A 26,288-nucleotide genomic window follows, 5' to 3' on the forward strand; every position below is an offset into this window, starting at 1 on the left:
AGAGCCTTGCATGCAGAAGGTTCTAGGTTCCGTCCCTGGCATCTCCAGGTAGGGCTGGGGAAAAGCTCCTTCCTGAAACCCCAGCAAGTGTAGACAAGATGGAGCTGGAGGAAGCAGGAGGCAGTTTCCTGGAGGGGCCCTAAAACTTGGCGTTAATGTCCAACAGGAAGTCAGAGGCTGCAATGAATAAGCACCTCTCACTGAAACCCATCTTCTAAAGGAGGGTGGGGGAATTGCATCAATGGATAATACTGTGCGCTGCATAATGTGGGCATGTTGTAGGAGACCCTGCAAAAAAAATAAAAAAGAAAGCACCATCCTTTGCATGCTCTATTTCCCCTTTTTGGAACACAAGACATTTTTGAAGCCAATTAGCAGAGTGAGAGCGCAGGAAATTAGACAACGTAGCCACCTATTTATGGAAAATCAGAGCATATTTGTAATGTGCTGATGTGATGAGCTACAAAGCGATATTCATCTCTGTAAATGTTGGAAGATTCAGGACGGATGGAGCAAAGTGCTTCCTCACACAATGCATAGTTAGATTCACTGCCCCAAAAGGTGGAAATGGCCGCCGGCTTGGATGACTTTAAGCAAGGATTAGACAAATCCATGGAGGCTGTCAATGACTACAGGCTATGTTCTTCCTCCACGGTTGCAGGAAATGTGCCTCTGAATCACAGTTTTTGAGAGATCACAAGTGGGGAGACCAGCTCCTGCTTGTGGGTTTCCCATAGACATCTGGTTGGCCCTTAAGAGAACAGGATGCTTGGCTAGATGGACACAGGTCTGATCCAACAGCTCCTTTCGATTTTCATAGATATTACTGGGGACAATGTTCTTTGCATAAGCAACTGATTTTATATCTGTTGGTTATGAATTGCTTATGAATATTCTGCTACTTATTTTTACTTGCCTAAACTATTGCTAATCTGATCCCCCGCCTCCATCTTTTTCATCATCATTTCCTTTCAATTATCTTCTAAGTTGTTGCAGAACACAGAAATTAATGTGTCGTTTACCATCACGTTTTTTTAAAAGATGGCTTCTCGTTGCTACAGCAGTACAACATCGTGATCTTTTTCAGAACGTTCTCACAGAATCAGGAGAATTGGTGGACCTCCCACCAAGGATACTGCAAAGTTAATCCGGTTTCTTGCCCAACACTGTTTACACAACAGTAACAGGGAACAGAAGGCAGCAGGAAGGATTTCAAAGCAAAGCCTAGTAGGGTGGATGGTAGCATTTTTACTAAAGAGTCTTCTGGGCGCCCCAGCAGGTGCTGCATTTTTGGATGCCGTCCAAAATTAAAATCAGTGTGAATGTTGCCATTTACATCCTTTGGAGGTGATTTGCACCTTTGGGCGATTATCCTCTGAGCAGCTAGCGTGGAGCTGAGGGGCTCTCTGTTCCTCACTTGCTGATTTTGCAGTCTGCTTGACATTCTGATCAAAATAAACCTCCCTTCAAGTCGGAACGTTGGGCTGTGTACACGTTGCGGTTGAATCTTGATCCAGTGCACACCCACTGCTGGTGTGTAAAGCCGAGTGCGCTTGACATTGGCCACAATCCACCTGTATCCTGTAGTTTCTCGAGCTTCTGTCTGATTTGAAAACCTAAGCTGAGGTGTGTACACTTGAAACCGTGATTGCACATGTGCTGATGACAGCTACCATGAATAGACATTCAGACAGGGGAAGTCACAGGCACAGGAAACAGATCAAGCAATTAAAAATGTGACTTGAAACACAGCAACCTCACTGTATTAGAAGCTGCCAAGGTGCACATGGCCTTGATCTCAAAAGGCTGGCTTTGAGCACATCCCACTGATTTCTCCTGTTTTGAAGTGAATGGGCAGGCCTCTACCTTAGGTCCTCTGGTGAACATGGCACCTAGGAGCACCCAGATCCTGTCCCCTGAGCTCTCAGTGAATTTGACATGGTAAGAAGCAGCAGAAGCCTCTCAGTTTGCTTGGAAGAGTGTCCTTACATTCTCCAGACCCCAGCACAAATGTGAGGGAAATCGCTTTATCTCTTAACGGCTTCTGACTTCACTAGAGAACTGGAGGGGGCTTGACTTCTTGTATTAGTGAAGGGATGGGGAACCTGTGAGCCACTAGATGCTGTTGGACTCCAACACCCATCAGCTATCGTCAGCGTGGCCAATGGCCACAGTCAACACAAAATGGCCGAAAGTCCTATTCCTTCACAGTGGGTGCATAGTTCCTCCATGCACGGAGGTGTCCTTGATTGGGCCAGGGTCCTCTCTCACACATGCACATTGCATGGGCTTTGGGAGGCATAGCCTCCAGGTGTGACCAGGTCATGTGTCTGCAACAAATACTGTGGTTTGCTGTTCAAGATTCTAGCCTGCCAGTCACCCCTTCTTCCAGAATCTTCCAGTGTGTTCCCATCTACTTTCTGTCACCATCCCCTCCAAAATAAACACCCCTCAACATTCTGTGGCTACTGAGCACGCTCAGCCTTCACTGGGCTATTTTTGAATCCCCCCTCCTTAGTTTCTCCCCCTGCCCCCAGTGTCTTTTGTTTGTGTGTTCCCCCCCCCCTCCAAGCTTCCTGAAACCTCATTTTGGGGTATGGGTGGTGCTGTTTTGGCTACACACACCAGGACATCAGAAATGGATGGATTTGTGTCTGAGTGCTTAAGTAAATTATTGTTCCAAGAAGGTCTGGGAGGGCCTTCCATTTTTAGGATTTCTGAAGCATGGTGATGTAAAAGAATGGCAGGAATATGGGAAGAGGCAGTGGGGCAAGGAGTCCTTGAGGGCTGTTCCCTCCTTACCCCTACAGTGTAGGTGACACAAGAAGGCTGTGTTGAAAGCGGGCTATTTTTAAACCCCCCCTATCTCGGTGCAGCCTATGATTAAGATTCTTCGCCATCTCCACAGAAGGAGGTGACTGGAGAAGTGAGTGCAGTCGCAGTCAAGAGTTCAGAGCTGCTGTTTCCTTTTCCATAGCTGCCAGTTTCGGGGGTGATGATGCCTCGCTAGAAAGTATGTTATCAGAATTAGCTGAGCCTGCAACAACAAGGGAGGAGTGTAAGGCCACCTTTTGACTCCTCGTACTTTGAAATATTTGGTCACATAAAGACATTTGGACAGGAGGTTTGCTGTTTTCAATCTGGTGGAGCTGCACTGTGACCTTACTTGCCATGTAGTTAAAAAATAATGTTTTCTATGTCCTCTGGCATGCCTTTGTTTCTGAATTAATGTTTCAGCAATGTAGGGGATCAGATCTGACTATCCCATCCCCATCCCTGATGTAGAACCACCCACTTTCGGCAGCACGTTCCCCTCTACTTTGGGGATGCGAATGATGCTGAGGGGTGTTATGGAGGCAAAGATAGTGGAAGCAGAGTTTGCTACCAGATTTGGATCAGGCAACACCCATCTCTGCTGCTTTCATGCTTGATGCTGTGCTACTACTGCAGTAGAGCAGAGGATACGGGTGGCGCTGTGGTCTAAACCACTGAGCCTCTTGGGCATGCCGATCAGAAGGTTGGCGGTTCAAAGCCCCACAATAGAGTGAGCTCCCGTTGCTCTGTCTCAGCTCCTGCCCACCTAGCAGTTCAAAAAGCATGCCAGTGCAAGTGGATAAATAGGTACTGCTCTGGTGGGAAGGTAAATGGCATTTCTGTGCATTCTGGTTTCTGTCATGGTGTCCTGTTGTGCCAGAAGTGGTTTAGTCATGTTATGTATTCAGGCCACATGACCCAAAAAGCTGTCTGTGGACAAACACCGGCTCCCTCAGCCTGAAAGCAAGATGAGCGCCGCAACCCCATAGTCACCTTTGACTGGACTTAGCCATCCAGGGGTCCTTTACCTTTTTTTTTTACTTTTAGAGCAGAGGTGAGGAACCTGCCATCTTCCAGGTGTTGTTGCACTCCAGCTGCCATCATCACTGACGGATGAGCATGTTAGCAGGAGTTGATGGGAAGCTGCCTTATATTGAGTCAGATGCATTTGCCCCTCCACTTCAGTACTGTCTACTCTGACTGGCAACAGCTCTTCAGAGGTTCAGTCTGAGCTACCAAGGACTGAGCTTGCGCGGTGTAGTGGTTAAGAGCGGTAGACTCGTAATCTGCTGAACCAGGTTCGCGTCTCCGCTCCTCCACATGCAGCTGCTGGGTGACCTTGGGCTAGTCACACTTCTCTGAAGTCTCTCAGCCTCACTCACCTCACAGAGTGTTTGTTGTGGGCGAGGAAGGGAAAGGAGAATGTTAACTACTTTGAGGCTCCTTAAGGGGAGTGAAAGGCGGGATATCAAGTCCAAACTCCTCTTCTACTTGCAGCATACAAGCTCTGAGCTACAGCCATTCCCCCAAATTACACAAGTACAGTGGTGCCCCGCAAGACGAATGCCTCGCAAGACGAAAAACCCGCTAGACGAAAGGGTTTTCCGTTTTTCGATGCGCTTCACAAGACGAATTTCCCTATGGGCTTGCTTCGCAAGACAAAAACGTCTCGCGAGTCTTGCGATTTTTTTCGCTCCCCCCCTTTTTCTAAGCCGCTAATAGCCTTTTAGCCGCTAAGCCGCTAAGCCTTTAATAGCCGCTAAACCGCTAATAGTGCTAAGCCGCTAAGCCGCTAATAGGGTTGCTTCGCAAGACGAAAAAACCGCTAGACAAAGAGACTCGCGGAACGGATTATTTTCGTCTTGCGAGGCACCACTGTAAGGACTGGATTTTTAAAGGGCTCTGTGGGGGTCTGGCTGCATTGCTCCATGTTGCCTGTTTCACATTCTGCTGGTGCCCAGCAGGCAAATTCCCAAACCCCAAGATTTATTTATGTTTTCTCAACAGGAAAGATCACTGGAAATGTACCCTTTTCTTCCGACTGGTATAATTTATTCCGACTGCTGAGTTGGTATCTCGGCAGTCAGAATCACAGATGCGCACTTGCTCAACCTTTCTAGGGTCTCCACTGTATAACTGGTACCTTGAAGCAGTTTCGAGAATGGTTCGGTTCCGAGAAATCTTAAGTGTTTCCTGGTAGCTGTCATGTTGCAAAGAGGTCTCAGTTTTCCAAAAATAGCTAGCCTTCCCTCTTGAGAAGAATCTGCTGAGTATGCTAATGCACATGATCAGACGCAAGGCTAGTATGGAGCGAAGGCTCTGTCGAGAACCCCAATGGCGTTGTATATTTTTCGTGCTCCTAGATACCTGATTAATGCCCATCAGCTTGGAGGAGGAAACATCTCCATTCCAAATGTAAAAAGTTAATGCTTTTTAAAAAGCAGAATACCGCACTAATTACCCAGTAATGCAGTCAGGCTTTGGAGCAAAGGTGCAAGTAGTTGCTATAAAGCTGCAAACGTCAGAGAAATTGCACTTAAAACTCCAACTAAAAACCCTGTTGAATCTCAACGGAGCGTCGGCCAGCACAGTTACCATTTTGCCCGGGATGTCCTGTGTTCATTACCTACATCATTAGGCATACATTATGCTGCTTTCTGTAGCTACATTTATATATTTGCCTTTCTGCCAATGCACTCAAAGCCATTTGTAGCTCAAAATAAGACCTTCCCATTTAATAGATGTTAGACACATCACAAAAGGGGGAAAGGATAGGGAGGGAAGATGGGATGGAGGAGAGGAAGCAGACGCAGGTATCGACCCTTCCATACTGTTACAGAAGTACTAGGTGGTGTTTATTAAATGTATCTCCTGCCCTTCCTTGCAAAGGAGCCCAGAGTACTTAAAACACAACCAAAACTAAAACAGAAACCTATTTAAAGCAAACCATCTAAAAAACAGCAAAACTCAAGAAAACATATGATGTAAATTTAAGGACAGAGAGAACCAAATCACATGTCTGGATAGGCCTGCCAAAGCAGAAAAAGTTTCAGCAGGTTTCTATAAAGAGAGGACAGTGATGACCGGTGGTGTGTGGTCTGTGGATTAACCATCAATAAAATCTCCTTAAAATGTGTTAGAAACAAAATGTAAAGGAAATGCTGCAAACAGCAGTATTAACGTATAGAAAAGTGCTGTTGCTTGATATGCTAATAATATTTTCCGTTTTTATTATTGGTATCATTAGCTAAGTACCACGTTGCCAATGGCACCCCATGCGCCCAACATGATTACATTTGACTGCAACATTTGATTATTATTATTTTTAATTTCTGGCCGCTGTGCTTTTCAATTGAGTAGGATTATTGTGGTCCAGACTGGAGACTCCATAGCTGGTACAACACAACCAGCCTTCTGAACTTGTAGGGCCTGCATGATGGTAACCACATCATAGAGCACAAGGAAAAGTCAAATTAGAACTAATTAGGTTGAGAAACTTCTCGGGGGTGCGGTGGGAATGTCCTGATGCTGATTTTGGACAGTCTCTTGGCCAGAGATGGGAAACCTGTGGCCTGCCAGATGTTGTCAGGCTCCCATCACCCCCAGTCTCCATGGCCAATGGTCAGGAATGATGGGAGTTGGAGCCCAGAAACAAGTGGAAGGAGAACCAAGCTCCCCATCCCTGCCCTAAGGCATATGGCTAGATGGAGCTATCCTGTATCCTTGAAATTTACACCAGCAGGCTTTGAAGACCTTTGGAGCTCTGCTATAGAATCCTAGAACTGTAGAGTTGGAAGGGATCCCGAGGGTCATCTAGTCCAACCCCCTGCAATGCAGGAATCTCAGCTAAAACATCCATGACAGATGGCCATCCACCCTCTGCTTAAAAACCTCCAGTGAAGAAGATTCCACAACCTCCCAAGTGAGAGCGTTCCACTGTTGAACAGCTCTTACTGTCAGAAAGTTCTTCCTGGTGTTTAGTTGGAATCTCCTTTCTTCTAACTTGAATCCATTGGTTCAAGTCCTACCCTCCCAAGCAGGAGAAAATAAGCTTATTCCCCTTTTTCATGTGACAGCTCTTGATCTCTTTGAAGATGGCTGCTGTATCTCCTCTCACTCTCCTCTTTTCCATGCTAAAGTACATATCAAGTCTGTCTCCTCCTCTGACCCACCAGACTGTAAATATGGGATGTGCTTATTCCCCTTATGTCTTCCTTTTGTTCCATATCAAATCTAACCCCTTCTGCTATTGATCTAGGATGGATGTAAGTAGGCTCGTTTCCACAGGCCAATGTCATCTAGGGGAGGAGGGATTCCCACGGGAGCATTTGGCTCATAGGAGCTTCCTAGGAGAGAAGCACTGTTTGAGCAGGCCTATCCCCTTAGCAATTCCTGTGTTCAATTCCAACCATTTGGCTGAGCAGCCATAGGATAGCAGCCTCAGTGTAATCAGTCCCAGGAGATAAGAGAAGCAACAAAGCAGAGGGAAAGCTTCTTGTCTACCTCTCCAGACTTGTTAAAAGCAGCATGGAGAACTAGGGGACACACACACACAAGCACTTACTGGCGAGCGAGAGAGATTCTTGCAAACCATCTTACAAGCGCTTCAGCTCTTTGCCTTTTTCTTGAAGCGCACTCAGAAACAGTGGAGCCCAGGGCTCAGAACTTTGCTCACTTACTTCCAGGATTGCAAAACATTAGGTAGAGTGGTTTTGAAGGTTTGCATTTATATGTGTTGAGAAGTGCACTGGAGTTAGATTAATAGTCACCTTCTTTTGTCTTGACCTCTGCAACAAAGAGCCACAGATGGATTTATGCAAGCATCAAAGGTCAGCTGATCTGTCAAATGTGGAGAGCGGAGGGGGGCAGGGATCAGGTCCAATCCAGTTCCCTTCATCTTGCTATATAGAGCAGGACTGGGAAACCTGTGGCCCTCCAGATGTTTCAGACTTCAACTCCCATCAGCGCCAGCGAGCATGGCCAGCAACATCTGGAGTGCCTGAACTTCCCCAGCCCTGCTGTTGAGGAATCTGAATAGCTATTAAACTCCTGCTTGGGTGAAATTGTTGCAAGTTCCAAACGCTCCTAGATCCTCTCCAGTTTTGTATATAAATCTGAAGGTTCTCTCCCCACACCAGTGGTATGCCAGTGTAGCTCAGCTATCAAAACTCTGATACATTGAATTAGGGAAATAATTCCATTTTATTTAAAAAAATGAAAAATGCTATCTTACAAAACCTGAAAGCTTAAACTCTCAGAGTCCCAGCCAAGGCACTGAGCTGTCATAATGTTCTATGATGCTAATAACACATACATTTCTGGAGCATTTCTCTTCCCTTGAGCTGTCACAAGCCCTAGCGCCACCCCCACCTCCCCAAAATTGAAATGAGGTGGTTGGGGCAGGGGCGAGTGGAAGAGTACTTTTTAATAGGAGGTGGGTAGATTATGGAACTGGATCACAAATGGTCATTGAAAGCAACCTCCTTTGCTGACTTTATATTTAGCTAAGTCGAATGTGCCTTGCTGTAAAGTATAGAATTAATCAGTTAACTTGAGCGACAATGTCAAAGAGTCCTAGACATATATATCTTACGCAACCTTTCTTGGGAATTCTAATAATAAAGCCATACTCTTGAACTCCATACAAAGAACAGCCTTTCCTAGCTCTGCTTTGTGTTCCCTTTTTCCTCAGCTTTTTAAATTCAACTTTGGCTGATGCCAGACGAATCGAGGTTGCTTTCAGATGACATGTGAACACTGCCTTTTAGCATGGGGCCAAATTGAAAGTCTGTGCATTTTATTTTTTGCACCAGAGTTAGCTAACTATATCCTTCCTTGATCTTGACCTCTCAAACCTTTGGTTTGTGTGCCTAGGGACCTGGTCTCAGCCCTTTCTATGTATTTAGACATCATAACATTAAAAGAGGACCTTAAGTGGAGATCAGAGTACTTGGATTTGCCCTCCTGTTTCCCACAGTTCAGCACTACGGCTGTCCAAAGTGGTTGCTCCTCTCCGTAGTGGAATAGTGTAAACACAACTTCAATAGTCTACGAGGGGAATAGGGTTGGGCAATATCTGGTTTTCAGCATTGTGATATGTCACCAGCTAAATATCGTGATATATTACCAATATATCACGATGTCTGAAATATGTAGGGACGCTGGTGGCGCTGTGGTCTAACCCACAGAGCCTAGGGCTTGCCGATCAGAAGGTCGGCAGTTCAAATCCCCACGACAGGGTGAGCTCCCATTGCTTGTCCCAGCTCCTGCCAACCTAGCAATTCAAAAGCACAAAGTGCAAGTAGATAAATAGGTACTGCTCCAGGAGGAAGGTAAACGGCATTTCCATGCGCTGCTCTGGTTTGCCAGAAGCGGCTTAGTCATGCTGACCACATGACCCAGAAAAACTGTCTGCAGACAAATGTCGGCTCCCTCGGCCAGTAAAGCAAGATGAGCGCCGCAATCCCAGAGTCATTCGTGACTGGACTTAACGGTCAGGGGTCCTTTACCTTTTTTATGTAGAGGCATTGGCTGGCTTCGGGTTTCCCCCACATTGTGATTTTTGCATAGCACACACAAACATCATGATTCACAATATATTGCCAGGTCAAAAATTATGAAACCAATAACACTATATGGACTTGAAACCAGTTTGGGACAATATATTGATCTATCGCCCAGCCCTAGAGGGGAAATGGTGAGGCTGACTCATTGCTGGCCAGGAAAGTCAGAAATCAAGGTAGACTTTGACCAGAGTTTGCAGGGAAACTTAAAGTCAAGCATTCAAGGCTGTTCTTTGCAAAAGAGGACCAGCTGAGTGTGTGATGGTTAATAGCTGTACAACAGTTTATTGCCACGAGGCGTAATCCCAACGGCAAGTCCTCCTGAAACAAACAGGAATTGTACCAGAGCCCGTGTGCTTTCATTGGCTTGTTTATTTCAGTGGCTTGGATAGTGCCCTGTGGCAAGCTCCCCTGCTCAAGCTCCATTGAAATGACTGGGAATGCTAGAAGACCATGAACTCTTCCACAATACCCAGGGGCAAAGAGTTTCTTTCTGTGAGTTAGTGCAGTGGTGGCTGATATAGTTGCCTTTTCTGTTAACGGAGGGGGGGGCATACCAGCGTCCATTTTGTGGTCCTGCCCCCCCCACTCTTTTACATGTGGCAGTTATTTTGGGTACGGCAGCCATGTTGCATTCCGCTGTGCCCTGCCATGGCATCCATTTTGCGTTGGGCCATAAACACCGCAGCAGCCATTTTGTGACCGGTGCCCACAGTTGCATCCTCCTGTGTGCGTCTGGAACAGGAGAAAACTATGAGAAGAGGCAGGGCAGTAAAGAAGCAGGCACTGAGAGCTGCCTACCCCAATTGGGGTGGCCTGTGAGTTGCCTGAATCTGAGCCCCTTCATGGCGGTGCTTGGACCCTGGCGCCGAGGACCCCTTGATGGTGAAATCTTTCAAGGAAGAGGCTGTCCCTGCTTGACCCAACAACATGTGATGGTAATTTGCAACGGCGCCTCATGGGTTTTGCAAAAAGGAAAAGTTTAGAAGGGCTGGTACCACCTACCTTGTCAGCAGGAGATTAAGCAGCTTACTGTAACGGTTTAAGGTAGGTCACATCTCAGATGGTAATTAAAGTGAGTTATTCTCAGCAGCAGGCTGACGGGACAAGCACATTTCGAGCCACTGCAGGCTGAAGTGGGGCAGGCAGCAGGGAATAATCTCTGTAAAATTTGAAGGCAAGCTTAGAAACGCCTGTTATGGTGGATTTTTTTTCCGCTGGCTGGCACCTGGAAGAGACAAAGGTTAGCTGCAGGGGGTTGCTCCGTCAAGAGGAAGGGCTTAAATTCATGTTGCCAAAGGATTAGCTGAGTTTGAAATGTTATTCTGCCTCTCCCCGACTTCTTTTCTCTCTCTATATAAATAAAAAATCTCCTCCCTAGAAATTGTCGTAGGTTGACAGTTTGGGACAAGAACACATTTTCCATTCTAAAGTTCAAACACTTAATTCCTTCCTGGGAGACTCATAATACCTTCAAATGAAGAACATGGAAAGGAGGAGTTTTCTGTTGGATTTGCTGGTACTCCTTATGCCTCTTGAATAGAAGAAAGTGGTGCCCCGATGGCTTCTGATCCGAGATCCACTTTGAGTCCCAAACAAGTAAAATAGGACCCACTCTTGAAATTTATTAATTAGAATGTGTTGGTTCAGTTGTAATACTTAACCATAATTAGTGTTACGTGAATGAGTCTAGGTAAACCCTGAGTTTACACACCCACCCACACCTATATCTTCTCCGGTATAGATCAGGTGCAAGGAGGTCTGGAAGGTTTCGTTTCTGATTTAGACCAACTGCAGCTTGCTGTGTTGCTTAAGTCCCTACACACTGTAGTTCCTCTTAACTATGATCATCGAATGGCATAGATATACGCCACCTGTTGAGTTTTGCTGGTACGGTCTGGTTGGTTGCTGCATTTGGGAAGGACATTCTGCATAGGTTAGTTTGGCCAGTGACTCCCCTCACTTCCCTCCTGTAAAACGCAGCTTGGCTCACTTGCCTGAGCTCTTTTGCTATTTTATTCTGCTGGCATTGCAGCACCTCTTTTCTCTGTTTGGTGGATTGGGTAAATTGATGGGGGGGGCTGGTGGGCGGATGGCCTTATATGCAAAGATTCTGCAGAGAACTTGCCTTTATGTTTAAAACATAAGCCTAGAGAAGTTTCAGTTTGTAAATCTCTTCTTGGGGGATGCAGCAACATAAAAAAGTACCTTTTAAAATGGAGTCTATAACACTTATTGCACTGTTATTTATATATTATGCATGATATGCAGAGATAATGTGTATATTATATCCCATGTTTCTTTAGTCATAGAAATAAAGGTGGTTTATGCTTTGTGTTCCACTGTGGTTTTCCCTCTAGGCAGTGACCAGTTCAGGACTTGCTTAGCTTCAAGAAGGTGGCAGCATCACATGCCTTCAAACCATGACCTGGGAATATTGGGGGAGGATTGTACTTTAGGCGTAGGGCACCTTGAGGACACTGTGTTTGGGGAAATTAGGCTAAACGTTGCCAAAGGAAGGGGAAGGGCCATAGAATCGTAGAGTTGGAAGGGACCATGAGGATCATCTAGTCCAACCCCCTGCAATGCAGGAAACCTTTACCCAATGTGGGGCTCGAACCCACGGCCCTGACATTAAGAGTCTCGTGCTCTATAGCTCAGTGGTGGAGCACCTGGGAATACAGAAGGTAGCAAGTTCAATCCCTGACATATCCACCTAGGACTGGAAAAGACCCTAGGGGTTATTGGGTTGTTGTTTTTATTTTGATTATATAGTTTGTGGTTTTATATTTTGATTTTGTTCTGTGAACCACCCTGAGACCTCCGGGTACAGGGCAATATATAAATTCAATAAATAATAATAATTATAACTGCTGCCAGTCAGTGTAGACCAAGGACAGGTCCCTCCAGATGTTTTTGACTACAACTTCCATCACTGCTTACCATTGATCACTCTGGCTGGGGCTGATGGGAGTTGTAGTCCAACAACATCCGGGGGACCACACATTCCCCATCCTTATGTTGAGCTAGGCAGATCAATCATCTGAAGTGGTAGAAGGCAGATTCCTATGTGCCAGGAAGTAGGCTGGGGTGCGAGCATATTATTGCTACTATTTCCCAGTGGAGGGAGAGTTTGGACAAGTCACCTCTGCTTCTTTCCCATGCCTCCCTCTCCTTAACGCCTTCTCTCTTTGTTGTCAAGATGGCTGGTGGATGACGTGGGGATGGTGACAGCCGGAGGCCCTGCTGAAGCCGCAAGAGCCATGAAGAACCAGCCCCCTTCAGGGAACGCACCCGCAACACCCGTCAGCGCCCCTTCCCGATGGCACCGGCGCAGGTTCCGACGCAAGGCCCCCTCCGAGGTGACTGTGAAGGGCCAGCTGCGCATGCGCTCTACCTCGGGAGCTTTTGTGATGGTGGGCGTCTCAGTGGTGTTGGTGGGCATGACCATCGCTGTCATCGGCTACTGGCCTCACCGTGCCAGGTCCGGAGGAGGCAGCCGGCCGGGCAACACCAGTGCCACCGATGAGATCAAGAAGGAAGTGAAGGCCTTGGCCCACGCCCGCCCCTTACCTCACAGCGAGAAGCTGAAGCTCATTGGGCCTGTCATCATGGGCATCGGCCTCTTCATCTTCATCTGTGCCAACACCATGCTGTACGAGAACAGAGACATGGAGACCCGCTTGCTGATGCAGAGGGAGCTCTACTCCATGAGTCTGAGGCTCCCACAGGACACCAGCCAGGCAAGCAGCTACTTTCAGAGGAGGCCTACCTTGTCCTCCCTCCAGGCGAACGCAGACTGTGTGGAAGGTTGCTACGAGGTGGACCTCTCCTCCAGCGGCTTCCAGTCTTGCTCCAGCCCAGCTGCCAAGTGGCCCAACGCTTACAATTCAAACAGGCTACAGGCCACCACCCAGTTCCACAAGAGCGTCTCGCCGTCCCTTTCCCTCCTGAGCGTCCGCTCGGATTCTGGCAATGCTGTGCCGGATAACCGCGGCCTCCCTTTTGCCCATGGCGCAGAGTCAGTCATCTCGGCCGTCAATGCCCTGTCTCTGCCTCTCATTAAACTCAACAACTGTCTCCTTGAAAGCCAGCGAGTTTCTCGAGCAGCCATCCGGGACTTGGAAGCCAGTTGCCTCCGCTTGCCAGAGGAGAAAGATGAGGTGTTGAGGCTTTCGTGGACCGTCCTCCCAGGGTGCAATGCCACGGCTCCCCGGAGAGGCGAGCTCAGAGGCAGCCATGTGGTTATTGATATGGATAATGTTGAGCCTTCCTCAGCCACCTCGGTGGAAAGACTGCTGAACCCCGAATGCACAAAGAGGGGATTCAGCTCGGACACTCAGATCCCTAATGCGGGTCACTCCAAGTCCCTGGATCTCGGCCAGCCAGGGGTAGTGTTAGTGGCGCCAGTCAAAGACAGGAAGCACAGGAGCTGGCCTAGACTCGACCACATTGGCCTGGTCAACTATGCAAAACTGGAAAGCCGGGGCGAGTCTTCTGATAGGCTGTTGGAGCCAGCGAAGGAGCCTATCAGTGGCTTGAGCAGGGAGCCTTCCCAGGAGGTTGTTGCAGAAACGGGTTGCGGAAACTGACTCTGCATTGGAAGACAGCGCGTGCTGTTGGGATTTGCCATGTCATGCCTGGTGTTGCCAGGAGCGAACGTGTATATAGAACGTTTTGCAGCAGCGGCTGCTTAGTCAGTCTGCCAGTGGCCAAGCCCAAGTCTCCTGCCAGAGGAGAGATGCCTTTGAGATGCTGCTGAACAGATTGATTTCCTTCTCAAGGGCCTGCTCAATTCTTGCCTTATAAAGATCCCCTCTTCAGCTTCCCCCACTCTGTGTGTGAAAAGAACTATTTGCTTAGAAATGGAAAGAAGACTTGGGATTGCAATGGGGCGGGTGGGAGGGTGGTTGGTGGGGGCTGGTACTCCTCACTACACCCAAACCCACCCAACCTCCCTTGGAAACACAGGTGGTAAAATTGTGGGAAGAACGGGACGATTGCTAAGGTTTCAGAAACAATAAACTGGTGCCTCCTAAAATAGCACAGGTCTAGTTTTCAAAGTCACGAGATTATAATTTTTATACACAGATGCTAGTTTCAGAGCTCTTTGGGGCTAAACATCAGACCTTGCCTGCGGTATTTACCCCACCCCACCCCCGGTAGTAGAACAATTTTTATTTTTTAAAAAATAAATTCTTATTGTTTTATTGCCAATCTCATGTTCTGGGCTCTGAGAAAGCCAAAACATTTTAAAGTCAAAATCTTGCAAGTTAATTGGTGACTTTTTTCTCCTTCCTGCCTCTTCCTCTGTCCTGAATCACTGGGTATGTACATGCCAAACAAGGTTATTAAAAAAAAAAGGTTTGCCTCACGGCTTTGAAGACCTCGAGTCGTTTGTTATGGCTTAAACATTGTTTGGGATTGCTCTCTTTCAGAGGGAAATTTATCAGCTGATTTCAGCTAGCCCTTGACCAAAAAATGAAAAATAAGCTTTCCCCCCCCCCCACATGGATGGTGAGAATGTTTAGGGTAGGAGACCATGCATTTCCTTAACAACATCTGCAAACTGATCTGAAGGCTCAGAGAGACGCCCTCAGCACACACACACACACACACACACACAGAGTCAAGTGCCGCTTCCCAAAAGCTGGAGAGAGAAAACTCTTGCAGTTCAAATATAGCCTGAGAACGGGATTCGGGCTGCAGGCATTTCCCATAACTATGAGTGGCTGTTGTGATGCAGATGCTGCAAGTACAGATGCCAGGCACCGAGCCAGATGTGAAGAGGAGGCCTTACAGGGCTGGGTGGTGGAAGGCAGAGAATCACTGCCAAACAGCTGGGACCATAAATACAGGTAGCCAGATCCGTTTCAAGCAATCTCATTGTGCGGCTTCTTAATAAGACTGTAGCGGCATCCTGCCTGTATGGGTTTTCCTTGTATCTCCACAAGTGAGAGGGCTAGAAACTTACTTTAAAAACAAGGAGAGTTAACAATCCATAAGAACATCAGAGAGTGCTTTATAGCAAGTCCAACCATGGGGTCCATCGGCTACACCGACTGGCAGCAGCTCTCCAGGGTTTTGGACAGGGTGTCTCTCCTAGCCATAGCTGTCAACCTTCCCTTTTTTTGCAGGAAATTCCCTTATTCCAGCACCTTTTCCCGCTGCTTCCCACTGCTATCCCGGATTGTTAGATATCCCGTAGACTGTCCCCGGGACAGGTGAGGCTGCTGATCCCTTATTTTCAAATCTGAAAGTTGATAGCTATGCTCCTAGTCCTTCCTGGAGATGCTGAGGATTGAACCTGGAACTTCCTGCATGCAAGGCAGATGCTCTGCCACTGCGCTATGGGCCCTTCCATACATCACCCTGGAAATCCTGTGTAAGGAATAAGACTTATGCATGTCCAGAGAGAGAGAGAGAGAGAGAAGCATCTGATTTTCATTTTGCTCCCTTTGATTCTGAATGTCTCTTGCCACATTCCTTTCACATTTTTTCCAGTTCCTCTGCCATGACCTCTGCTTCCCTCCAATGCTGGGCGTGCGTTAAGCTGAACTTTCTGTCTCCTGGTTCATTTCAAGAGGAAGTGACCCGAAAAGGAATACTCCTGCCGTTCTGACCCCACAGACGAGCCTTTAAATAGAAAAATAAAGCGGTGGTGCAGGCTGCAAGCCAACACATCCCTAACCTGGGAATAAGGCCCAGGGGCCCTACCTCTGAGTAAATATGCATCAGATTGCCTTGGTGATCAACAAGAAGTGAGAAACACAGACATTCCATTGATATCAATGAGATTTCAGGATCTTCTTCTGTGTACTTGCAGCAAGGTTTGGGAGCCACCTACCTGCACTTGCACCCAACACCATGCAGAGAATCCTTAATGTGGGCTAGAAACTTAAAGCCCAAGTTTTGTTTTGCTAGATCGTCTCGGTGTGTGAAATCCAGCTGCCGACTCCTCCAACACTGCAGACAACAGGTATTCCAAAAAACAAAACAAAAAATCACCACCTATAGATCTGTGGTTCCCAACGTGGGGCACACACCTCACAGGGGGACAATCTGATTTGGGGGGGCAATTTGAGAATGAGTTATTAACAGTGAATGGCCGTTTAGGCTTCCTCCACATGAATAGGAGTTCACTTCTTGAATAATAAGAATTATATGTCACGGGGGGAGGGGATCAGGATTTTAGAGATGCTTAGGTGGGGCATGGCCAAGAAAAGGTTGGGAACCACTGCTTATAGATAAACAACCAATCCAATAGTCTTTATTCCCTTGCTGATGCGTGGGGTCAGACTGACCTCACACATCCAGGTCAAGCAAAGTGACTTTCTCAGGGTGTGAGCCTAGCCAGTGTGTATGGAGTTCCTGGAACGCCCAGACAAGGCCACCCGGGCGACAAGACAGACGGACCCTCGTGCTGGACAGGGACAGGGTGCAGAGAGTGCTCACCCTCCTCCCACCCAGCCACAGCAGCAGTGGTGAGGGCAGGGTTAGTGTGCTCTGTCCCCGCTTTTTTTTGGGGGGGGGGTAGATACACTCCTGCCCTGGGCACCGGTGGACAGTGCTACGCCACTGCTCTCCTCCATTAATTTGTCTGATCTTTTAAAGCCATCTAGGTTGGTGGTCATTACTGCCTTCTGTGGGAACGAGTTCCATAGTTTATGACTCTGCACAGCATAGCCTTCCAAAAGTCAGCTTCATTGGAAGTCCACGAGTGCTAGGAAACACAGCCATCCTTTGAAATTCATACTTCTGAACTTAAAAATGCAGACATTTGACCAAGAAATGTGTGCAAAAATGCATATGATGCAGTAAAGGGCATATAAATCAGTGAAGGGCATATATACAGTATACATATATCAGTGAAAATTAACAGACAGAAATGTATTGCATTATAAGAAACCGCTTTGCAAAAATGTGTATATTTGGTAAGACTGCATACAAAAATGTGCACATGCGCAGAAATTCACACTAAAATGCTGGTGAATTTTTCTGTGGACTTTTAAAATGCAAAATTTGCTGGCTGATTTATAAAGGTGAAGAACGGAGCTTAATAGAAGAAAAATGAGAAACTGAAATAGATTTGTCTATCCTTATCAGTTGCTCATGCAACCCTTCATTTTCATTTTCCATCTTTTAAATGGCAACATCACTTTCCCATCCTTGGTGCAACCTGGCCAGTTTCTGTGAACTTTGTCCCTTTGGGAGGAGGGCTTCCTCCCTACTTCCCACCTGGCCCCGGAGGTCGCTCCTTCTAAAATTGATTTCAGCAGGTGAGTGCCGATAGGACCGAAAGCAAAATAAAGAGAGGGAGATATCAGAATGCTAGGCAAATCACAGCATCACAGCACTGTAGAGGTATCAACAAAAAGTGGGGGGGGGAGGGAGTAAGGGAGAAACAAGCAAAAATGGAACTGGAGATTCATGGGAGCTGGTAGACTGTACAAGAGAACACTACACTGCAACATTTTGCTGCAGCCCCAGCTTCTGGTTCTTTGAATGCTGTGCCTTCCAGTTCTCCAGCACTGCGACAAACATGGGGGGGGGGGAACGGACGGACATAAAACACAAAACTATGGTGATTTTATGAATATCCCACCAGCTCCACAACACACTCCTTGTTTACAGCAAGATCTACCACATAGTGCTGCAGCCGTAATGTGGAGATGGGATATCATACAGCTGAACAGGATCATGGCTAGCTCAAGAGTCATGCCAAGGGGAGAACATCCATTTTCTTTTTAAATCAGCAAAGCCCGTTTCATTTTATTTTAATTTCCAATCAGCAGCGAAAACCCTTCCCCTCCTGGAAGCTCAAGAGTTGGCTTAGGTAGTTGGGCAGGTTGCCAGCAGACTCAGGGGTTTCGTTTTACTCAATCTCGAAATCAAATAAAAACAGTGCAGTCAAAACACAGGAGTCCAGCTGCATCATTGCCTGAGAGTATAAACCACAGTAGAAAGAGGTTTGCACTCTTTTCTGTGAAGAATCCACAGCTACCTCATTACTGCCTTCCCACCAAGGGCCCCCAAACACATCTTGTCTCTGTATACCTTTAAATATCAAAACGCCGGATGTGAGTAGCAACAAGACCCAAACCAGGGCCAATGAGAAGCAGAGGGATGTATCAGGTTAAAAAAGTGGGGAAGGGTGAGCAGCCACCCCCCCAAAAAAAACCACCTCGGCCTAATGAGAACTGAGTATGCTCAGTGACTACAAAATGCTTCATATCTGTTAGGGGAAAGAAACAGAAAATCAGAGGGAAGGAAATCATAGAATTGAAGAGTTGGAAGAGACCATGAAGGCCATCTTGTCATGTGGAAACCAAGCCTTATGAGCAGGGATCAGCAAACTGTTTCAGCAGGGGGCCGGTCCACTGTCCTCAGACCTTGTGGGGGGCCAGACTATATTTTGAAAAAAATAAATGAATGAATTCCTATGCCCCACAAATAACCCAGAGATGTATTTTAAATAAAAGGACGCATTCTATTCATGTAAAAACACGCTGATTCCCGGACCGTCCGTGAGCCGGATTTAGAAGGCAATTGGGCTGGATCTGGCCCCTGGGCCTTAGTTTGCCTACCCATGCTTATGAGGAATGGTTGAAGGTCTTGGGTATGTTTAGCCTGGAAAAGAGGAGACTGAGATATGATAGCCATCTTCAAATATCTTTAGGGCTGTCACATGGAAGATGTGCTTTTCTCCTGCTCCAGAGCGTAGGATCCAAATCAATGGACTCACATTGCAAAGAAGGAGGTTCTGACTGAACATTAGGAAGAATTTGCTGAAAGTAAGAGCTGTTCTACAGTGGAACAGACTCCTTTGAAAGGTGGTAGACTCTCCTTCCTTGGAAGGTTTTCAGCAGAGGTTGCCATCTGTCATGGATGCTTTAGTTGAGATTCCTGCATTGCAGGCGGTTGAGCTAGATGACAACTCTACAATTCTATGATACATAAATAATAATATTAATTTATTATTTATACTCCACCCATCTTTCTGGGTTTCCCCAGCCACTCTGGGCGGCTTCCAGCAGAATATCAAAATACAGTAGTCCATCAAACATTAAAATCTTCCCTAAACAGGGCTGCCTTCAGATGTCTTCTAAATGTCAGGTAGTTGTTTTTCTCTTTGACACCTGGTGGGAGGGCATTCCACAGGGCAAGTGCCACTACCAAGAAGGCCCTCTGCCTGGTTCCCTGCAACCTCACTTCTTGCAATGAGGGAACCGCCAGAAGGCCCTTGGTGCTGGACCTCAGTGCCCAGGCAGAACAATGGGGCGGAGACGCTCCTTTAGGTATACTGGGCCAAGGCCGTTTAGGGCTTTAAAGGTCAGCACCAACACTTTGAATTGTGCTCGTAAACGTACTGGGAGCCATTGTAGGTCTTTCAGGACTGGTGTTATGTGGTCTTGACGGCCACTGCCAGTCACCAGTCTAGCTGCCGCGTTCTGGATTAGTTGTAGTTTCCGGGTCACCTTCAAAGGTAGCCCCACATAGAGCGCATTGCAGTAGTCCAAGCGAGAGATAACTAGAGCATGCACCACTCTGGTGAGACAGTCTGCTGGCAGGTAGGGTCTCAGCCTGCATACCAGATGGAGCTGGTAAACAGCTGCCCTGGACACAGAATTGACCTGTGCCTCCGATAGCCATGGACAGCTGCTTAACGATAGCCTCCCCGCCTCACCTAGTGCAGAAAAACCAACTCCACTTGATCACAAAACAGAAAAAACAATAACAACAGTACAACTAAGTAATAAAACCGGCATAAAAGAGTTCAACAGAACAGAAAGTGTTGTAATACATACAGATCACAAAACAGCATGTAAAGAAGAAAGCCAAGACGGGCTTAAAAACTGCCGAAACTTAAAAATAGGAAGGCTTGGGAGAAAAGTTTCCAAGGCACTTGGAAAACATAACAGTGTGGGAGGGCCTGCTTCCCTTCTAAAGGAAGAACATTCCAGGGAACTGGAGCCACTGCGCTAAAAGCATGTGGAATTGCAGCATGTTTTACCGCAGGGACACGTGGCGCGGCGCCACCCTCCACAGATCTAAGTGACCAGTGGGCGGGAGAGGCAGCTTCCCAGATGCCCTGGATTAAAATCATCTAGGCAGCGAAGGCTGGTCCATAAGGGCAACTGAGGCGCTGCTGCACCAACCTCAGTCTGCTCTTAGAAAAAGCCAGTCCTGAGGGTGGCATCGGCTGCCAGCACCCTCCCTCTGCTGCCTGGTCGCAGGCCCCAGCTGCAGTTCCACATTTAAAGCTGCCTCATGCCACTTCAAACTGCCATGGCTTCCTCCTCACAAAGATGCAGCACAAAGATTAGGATCCAAAATGCAGCAGTCTGATTGGTCCTAGAACAATAGGATCCAGAATGCAGCAGACTGATTGGTCCGCAGGAGCCACCCAATCCAGCTCCAGGTGGAAGTGAATCCGCAACCTGATTGGCTTACAGGAGAATCCCGGAATTACTCCATCGCGTGGGGCCCATTGTGTAAATCATGTATATAAAGCAGACACTTTGGGAGGACTTGCATTCCTCACTACTATGAGCTGAATAAAGAGCATGAATTCCACACTCGACTCCGAGTATATTTCATGCAGTTTCTTAAGCAAGTTGTTGGCAGAACCCTATTCCTCTCAGCCCACTTGCTGGATCATCACCTTGTCGTGGTGAGTGGGCTTGCATGTTCCTATGACCCTTGTGAGCGAAGCCATCGGGAATCTCGTACTCCCAGCAGGGTCACCCAAGGCTGTAAGGTCAAAGGGAAGGAGCCAGACAAAGAATGAGCCAAGAAGTCCTCAATGGCAGAACAGGCGGATGATAACAAGCGGTATGTTACAACGGCTGTGAAGGCAGATGAAGGCTGCAGCAGATAGGAATCTACTGGTTGGTCGTGGCTACTTCATGCCATCAGAACAGAGCCCTACAGCGAAGACTGTGCGTTGGCCAGCGTGCACTGATCTGCACACAAAACAAATTCACGCACAGGCGTCTTCCAAAAACCCAACTCAAACAATCTTACTCGGCTACGAGTGATCGCACTATACATTTAAAGCAGTATCATACCACTTTTAAAAAGCCCTGGCCCCAAAGCATCCTGGGAACTGAAGGGTGCTGATCTGGAAGGGTTTAACAATCAACCCCTCTTCCCAGGGAACTCTTGAGAGTTGTGGCTCTGTAAGGGGCTAGGGGTCTCCTGACACCTCTCAGCACCCTGATCAACTACAGTGGGGAAATGAGAGAGGAGGACCTTCTTGGTGGCGGCTCCCAGACTTTGGAACTCCCTCCCCAGAGAAGCTAGACCGGCTCCCTCCTTGTTGTCCTTCTGTCAGCAGGTGAAGACTTTCTTGTCCCAATGGACTTTGAGGAACTGACTGCTGTTAATGAAAGGCCGTGCTGTTTTTTATTGTAATTATTTGATTGTTTTTAATAGATTTTATGTATGTTTGTAGTTTGACTTCTACCTCTGTTTAGTTGTTTTTGTTCTATGTTTTTAGCATTTTTATATGTAAGCCACCTTGGGTCCCGTCAGGGAAAAGGCAGGGTATAAATAAATATATGCCTATTATTATTATTATTATTATTATTATTATTATTATTATTAATTTATTTATTTTCCCAGGATGCTCTGGGGAAAGTCACAGCTGTTTAAAGTGGCATGGTAGTGCTTTTAGCGTCTAGGGCAGATGGTGGTCATGGTGCTGCCCCTGTAGAACTCGGAAGGAAGGAGGACGAAGAAAAACTAAAGTCTGTTGACTCTGTCGTTTGATCTGGCTCTGCCTACAGTTTGCCTCCTTGCCCTTAGTCCCAATGGGCACCAGCTACCACTGCATAGAGGGCTTTATACACCAGTAGGAAAACTTTGGAATTAGTTAGGTGGCAGATAGGCAGGCGCCCAGCCAAGCCCGTCCCTTGACGCCAGACCTGCCCTATCTCACAACAAAAGAAAACGTTCTTTTTCAAAGGTTCCCAGAAAAAGAGAGTTGCTCCTTCTGATTTCTCCTCCCTACTGCTGTGTGTCCTAATTAGACCCAGTGCGAGGACCATGCAAGAAGAAACAAATTATTTCATAATGACAGTTGTTTTCATGATTAAAGGTTGCACTAATTTTGTTACTTATTTGGCGGAAATGATCTTTTGTTATTATTAACTTGCTAAGAATCCATTTGCTTCCTTCCATTTGTTCTTTGGCTCCCCCTCTTCCCTCTCCCCAACCCATTTACCTTCATTTCTCCTTTTGCTGCCATCTGTATAGCAACAGCAGAGGGAATTGAATTCAGCCGCCACACCTAGCAACCACCCATTTCCGTTTCCCACAACACCCAAGACATTTTTGGGCTATGCACACACCATACATTCAGAGTACATTTAAGGCACATGATTTCCACCCAAGAAACCCTGGGGGCTGCAGCTTATCTCCTCACAGAGTTGTAGTTCCCAGCACCCTCAACAAATTACAGTTCCCAACTCCAAGATGGCTATCACCAATGGAAGCTAAGGCAGTTAAAAAGCTAAATATGGAGTCGAAATGGCCAAGATACTGGGAAATTTTGGAAAAGGAAGGGGACAAATTGAGATTGCAGAGTTTTGAAAAACTAAAAGGGAAGGTGAGAGATTGGTTACATTACCATCAAATAAATGAAGTGTTTAAATTAGACAGTAAAATAGGCTTCCAGGTGGAAAAATCAAAATTAGAGACTGAACTGTTAGAATCCAGTACTAAGAATTTGTCAAAAATGTATGATCTGCTGCTGAAATGGAACACACAAGATGAAATGGTAAAATCAAGTATGATTAAATGGGCTCAGGACATTGGTCATAACATCATGTTTGCTGATTGGGAAAAGTTGTGGACCACCGGGTTGAAGTTTACGGCATGTAATGCCTTAAGAGAAAATATAATGAAAATGATATATAGGTGGTACATAACCCCAGTCAAGCTTGCAAAGATCTACCACTTGCCTGATAATAAATGTTGGAAATGTAAAGAAAAGGAAGGTACATTTTTTCACCTCTGGTGGACGTGCCCGAAGATTAAGGCATTCTGGGAAATGATTTACAATGAACTGAAAAAGGTATTTAAATATACTTTCCCCAAGAAACCAGAGGCCTTTCTCTTGGGTATTGTCGGCCAGGGGGTGTTAAAGACAGATACAACTTTTTTTATGTATGCTACAACAGCAGCTAGAATACTCATTGCAAAGTACTGGAAGACACAGGATCTACCCACACTGGAAGAATGGCAGATGAAGGTGATGGACTACATGGGCCTGGCAGAAATGACGAGCAGAATCCGAAACCAGGGAAGAGAAGCGGCGGAAGAAGAATGGAAAAAGTTCAAGGACTATTTAAAGAAATACTACAAAATTAATGACAGTTAAAATGATGTTGGATTAAAATAAATGGTTACTATTAGTAATGGTTAAGACAAAGAGAATAAGGATGATTAACATAAATTTATAGTAAAATAAGGGAAGATTCGCTGAATAATTATAAGAATTTGGAATACAGAAACGGGAGGTAAGAGGAAGTCGAGGAAGAAAGGTTAAAGAAATTAGGATATGAAATGGTACCTGTTTTTTGTTCTGTTATTGTTTGTTGTTTGTTTATGTATGTTTTGTTTGTATTAATATATAAAAAATTGTTTAATAAAAATATTATAAAACAAAAAACAAAAACAAATTACAGTTCCCAGAATTCTTTCAGATTTCTTCCAGTCACGTGCTCTAAATGTATGGCATGTGTTGCTCCAGTGCCTAAGGCCTTTTATTTCAGCATCCTGTGCTCACAGTGGCCACCCAGATGCCTATGGGAAGCTCAGAAGCAGGACCTGAGCACAACACTCTCCTGCCTTGTGATACCCAAAAATTGGGATTCGGAGACATATTGCCTCTGACAGTGGAGGCAGAACATAGTCATCATGGCCAATAGTCTCCCTGAATTTGTCTAAACCTCTTTTAAAGCCATCCAAGTCTGTGCCAATGGCTACATCTTCTTAGAGCAAATTATTATTATTATTATTATTATTATTATTATTATTATTATTATTATTATTATTTTATTTGTTTCCCCAGCCACTCTGGGCAGCTTCCAACAAAGATTAAAAATACATTAAAATGTCACGCATTAAAAACTTCCCTAAACAGGGCTGCCTTCAGATGTCTTCTAAATGTCAGGTAGTTGTTTTTCTCTTTGACATCTGGTGGGAGGGCGTTCCACAGGGCGGGTGCCACTACCGAGAAGGCCCTCTGCCTGGTTCCCTGTAACTTCACTTCTCACAGTGAGGGAACTGCCAGAAGGCCCTCAGCGCTGGACCTCAGTGTCCGGGCAGAATGATGGGGGTGGAGACGCTCCTTCAGTTGTTTATCTCTGCGCTGTGCGAAGAAGTGCTTTAATTTTTTGTCCTGAATCTTCCAATATTCAGCTTCATTGGCTGGTCCTGAGTTTTATGAGGTGGGGAGGAGAATGTCTCCCTATCCACTTTCTTCATGCCATGCTTAATCTCGCGCACGCCTCTGTCATGCCCCCTGCCCCCAATTACTTGTCTTTTTTCTAAACAAAAAAAAATCCATTGTTGCTGCCTTTCTTCATGGAGGAGGTGGGAGAAAGATTGCAGCATTTATCTCATAACAATGTTCTTGGCATGCTTCCAACCTGTCGCTGATTTCAGGTGGGATTCAGTCACATGCCTGTAAATTCAGGCTGCGCAATCGTAGCTGATTTGGAGGCCTTGAGCAACAAACTTGTTTCTCCAGAAATCTGGATATTTGTGGGGTGCACAGGGAAGTATGCGATCACACTGCCTTTGATGCAGCATCATCTAATCTGCCCATAAATAGGAAGGAATGCTCAATTAACAGGACACTGGGATGCGCTCTTAACTTGAGCACTTTTTCTGCCATTTGCACAGTATACAGCCTCTCTCTCAGGCTTGGATTCACTCCCTGCAAAAATGGGAGTCATGATTTACCTAATAAAGCTGTTATGAGAGAATGGGCAAGGGCTGGAAGGCAGCTGGAGCTATGAAAGCGTAATGTAAACTGTTCGTGGGACTTCATGTTTTTGGCAGAGTTTTGTCTGTCAGGTTTAGGAGATCGGAACATCTCAAGTCCTTTCCCGTGCCAAGCTTTCCAAATAAACTTCTAAGAGGCATTTGCCAAGCAGAAATGTGCTCAGCAACCCCACCTCCGCCCCTCAAAGCAGGCAACCCAGTCAAGCAGCCTAACGGAACTGAGGGACAATGCGCTGACACCGCTCTGCAAGAAATTAATCCACTCGTGTTTACCAACCCAATACATTTTGCTGCCTGAGTGTCATGGACTGGCTGGATGCAGAGGAGCTGGGGGAGGCACCAGCTGGGGGACTCCCAAGGGAAGCCAGGGGAGTCATGGTGGGACGACAATGAGTGGTTAGAAGGAGAAGAAGGAGCAGACTAGGAGGAGGAGGTGTCAGAAGCAGAAGTGGCAACAGGGTTTAGTGAGCAGGAAGATGTTGTGGCAGAGAGCAGTCCAGATTCGGAGGCAGAAGCAGAGAGGGACAAAAGGCAGAGTGGAGGCAGGCTGCTGAAGAAGCCAGGGAATCGCCCCAATCCTGCTGTGACCAGCCCCCTCCCCCCGGTCTTCCAGAACACGGAGAGGAATGAACAGGGTGGAGTAAAGAGAGAAAAGACGAAGGAGCCTTAGGCTGCTATAGGGAAGGAACCAGGGGAGGAGGAGCCTTAGGGAGTGGTGGGAAGACAGGGACCTTCAGTCCTCGCAGCTGCCTCATTGGGGGCAAGGCCTACTGGGAAGAGTTACTGTGCTCACCAGGCCTGTTTTGTTTCATTGAATAAAGCATTAACTTCACTGGCACCTTGTGAGTTATTGCTGACCTGCTCCTGGTTCCCACCTAGAAACTGAGGTGAAGA

At 46.6% G+C, this 26,288-nt stretch overlaps 1 protein-coding gene across 4 annotated transcripts in view; it reads left to right on the forward strand.

Moving 5' to 3' along the window:
- Positions 1 to 14,751, forward strand: part of TMEM200B (transmembrane protein 200B) — a 31,400-nt gene extending 16,649 nt beyond the window's left edge. For 3 of the 4 annotated variants that reach the window (XM_053398542.1, XM_053398543.1, XM_053398541.1), the window contains one exon: positions 12,580 to 14,751. In XM_053398542.1, coding sequence (XP_053254517.1) covers positions 12,602 to 13,969 — 1,368 coding nt within the window. In that variant the 5' untranslated portion in view covers positions 12,580 to 12,601 and the 3' untranslated portion in view covers positions 13,970 to 14,751. Of the gene's footprint in view, positions 1 to 10,147; positions 10,425 to 12,579 lie in introns of those variants that run through there. The other variant, XM_053398545.1, reaches the window with a different exon arrangement.
- The last annotated feature ends 11,537 nt before the right edge of the window (positions 14,752 to 26,288 follow it).

The sequence above is a fragment of the Podarcis raffonei genome, chromosome 8 (genome assembly GCF_027172205.1).
Source record: "Podarcis raffonei isolate rPodRaf1 chromosome 8, rPodRaf1.pri, whole genome shotgun sequence".
Taxonomy (NCBI): Eukaryota; Metazoa; Chordata; class Lepidosauria; order Squamata; family Lacertidae; genus Podarcis; species Podarcis raffonei.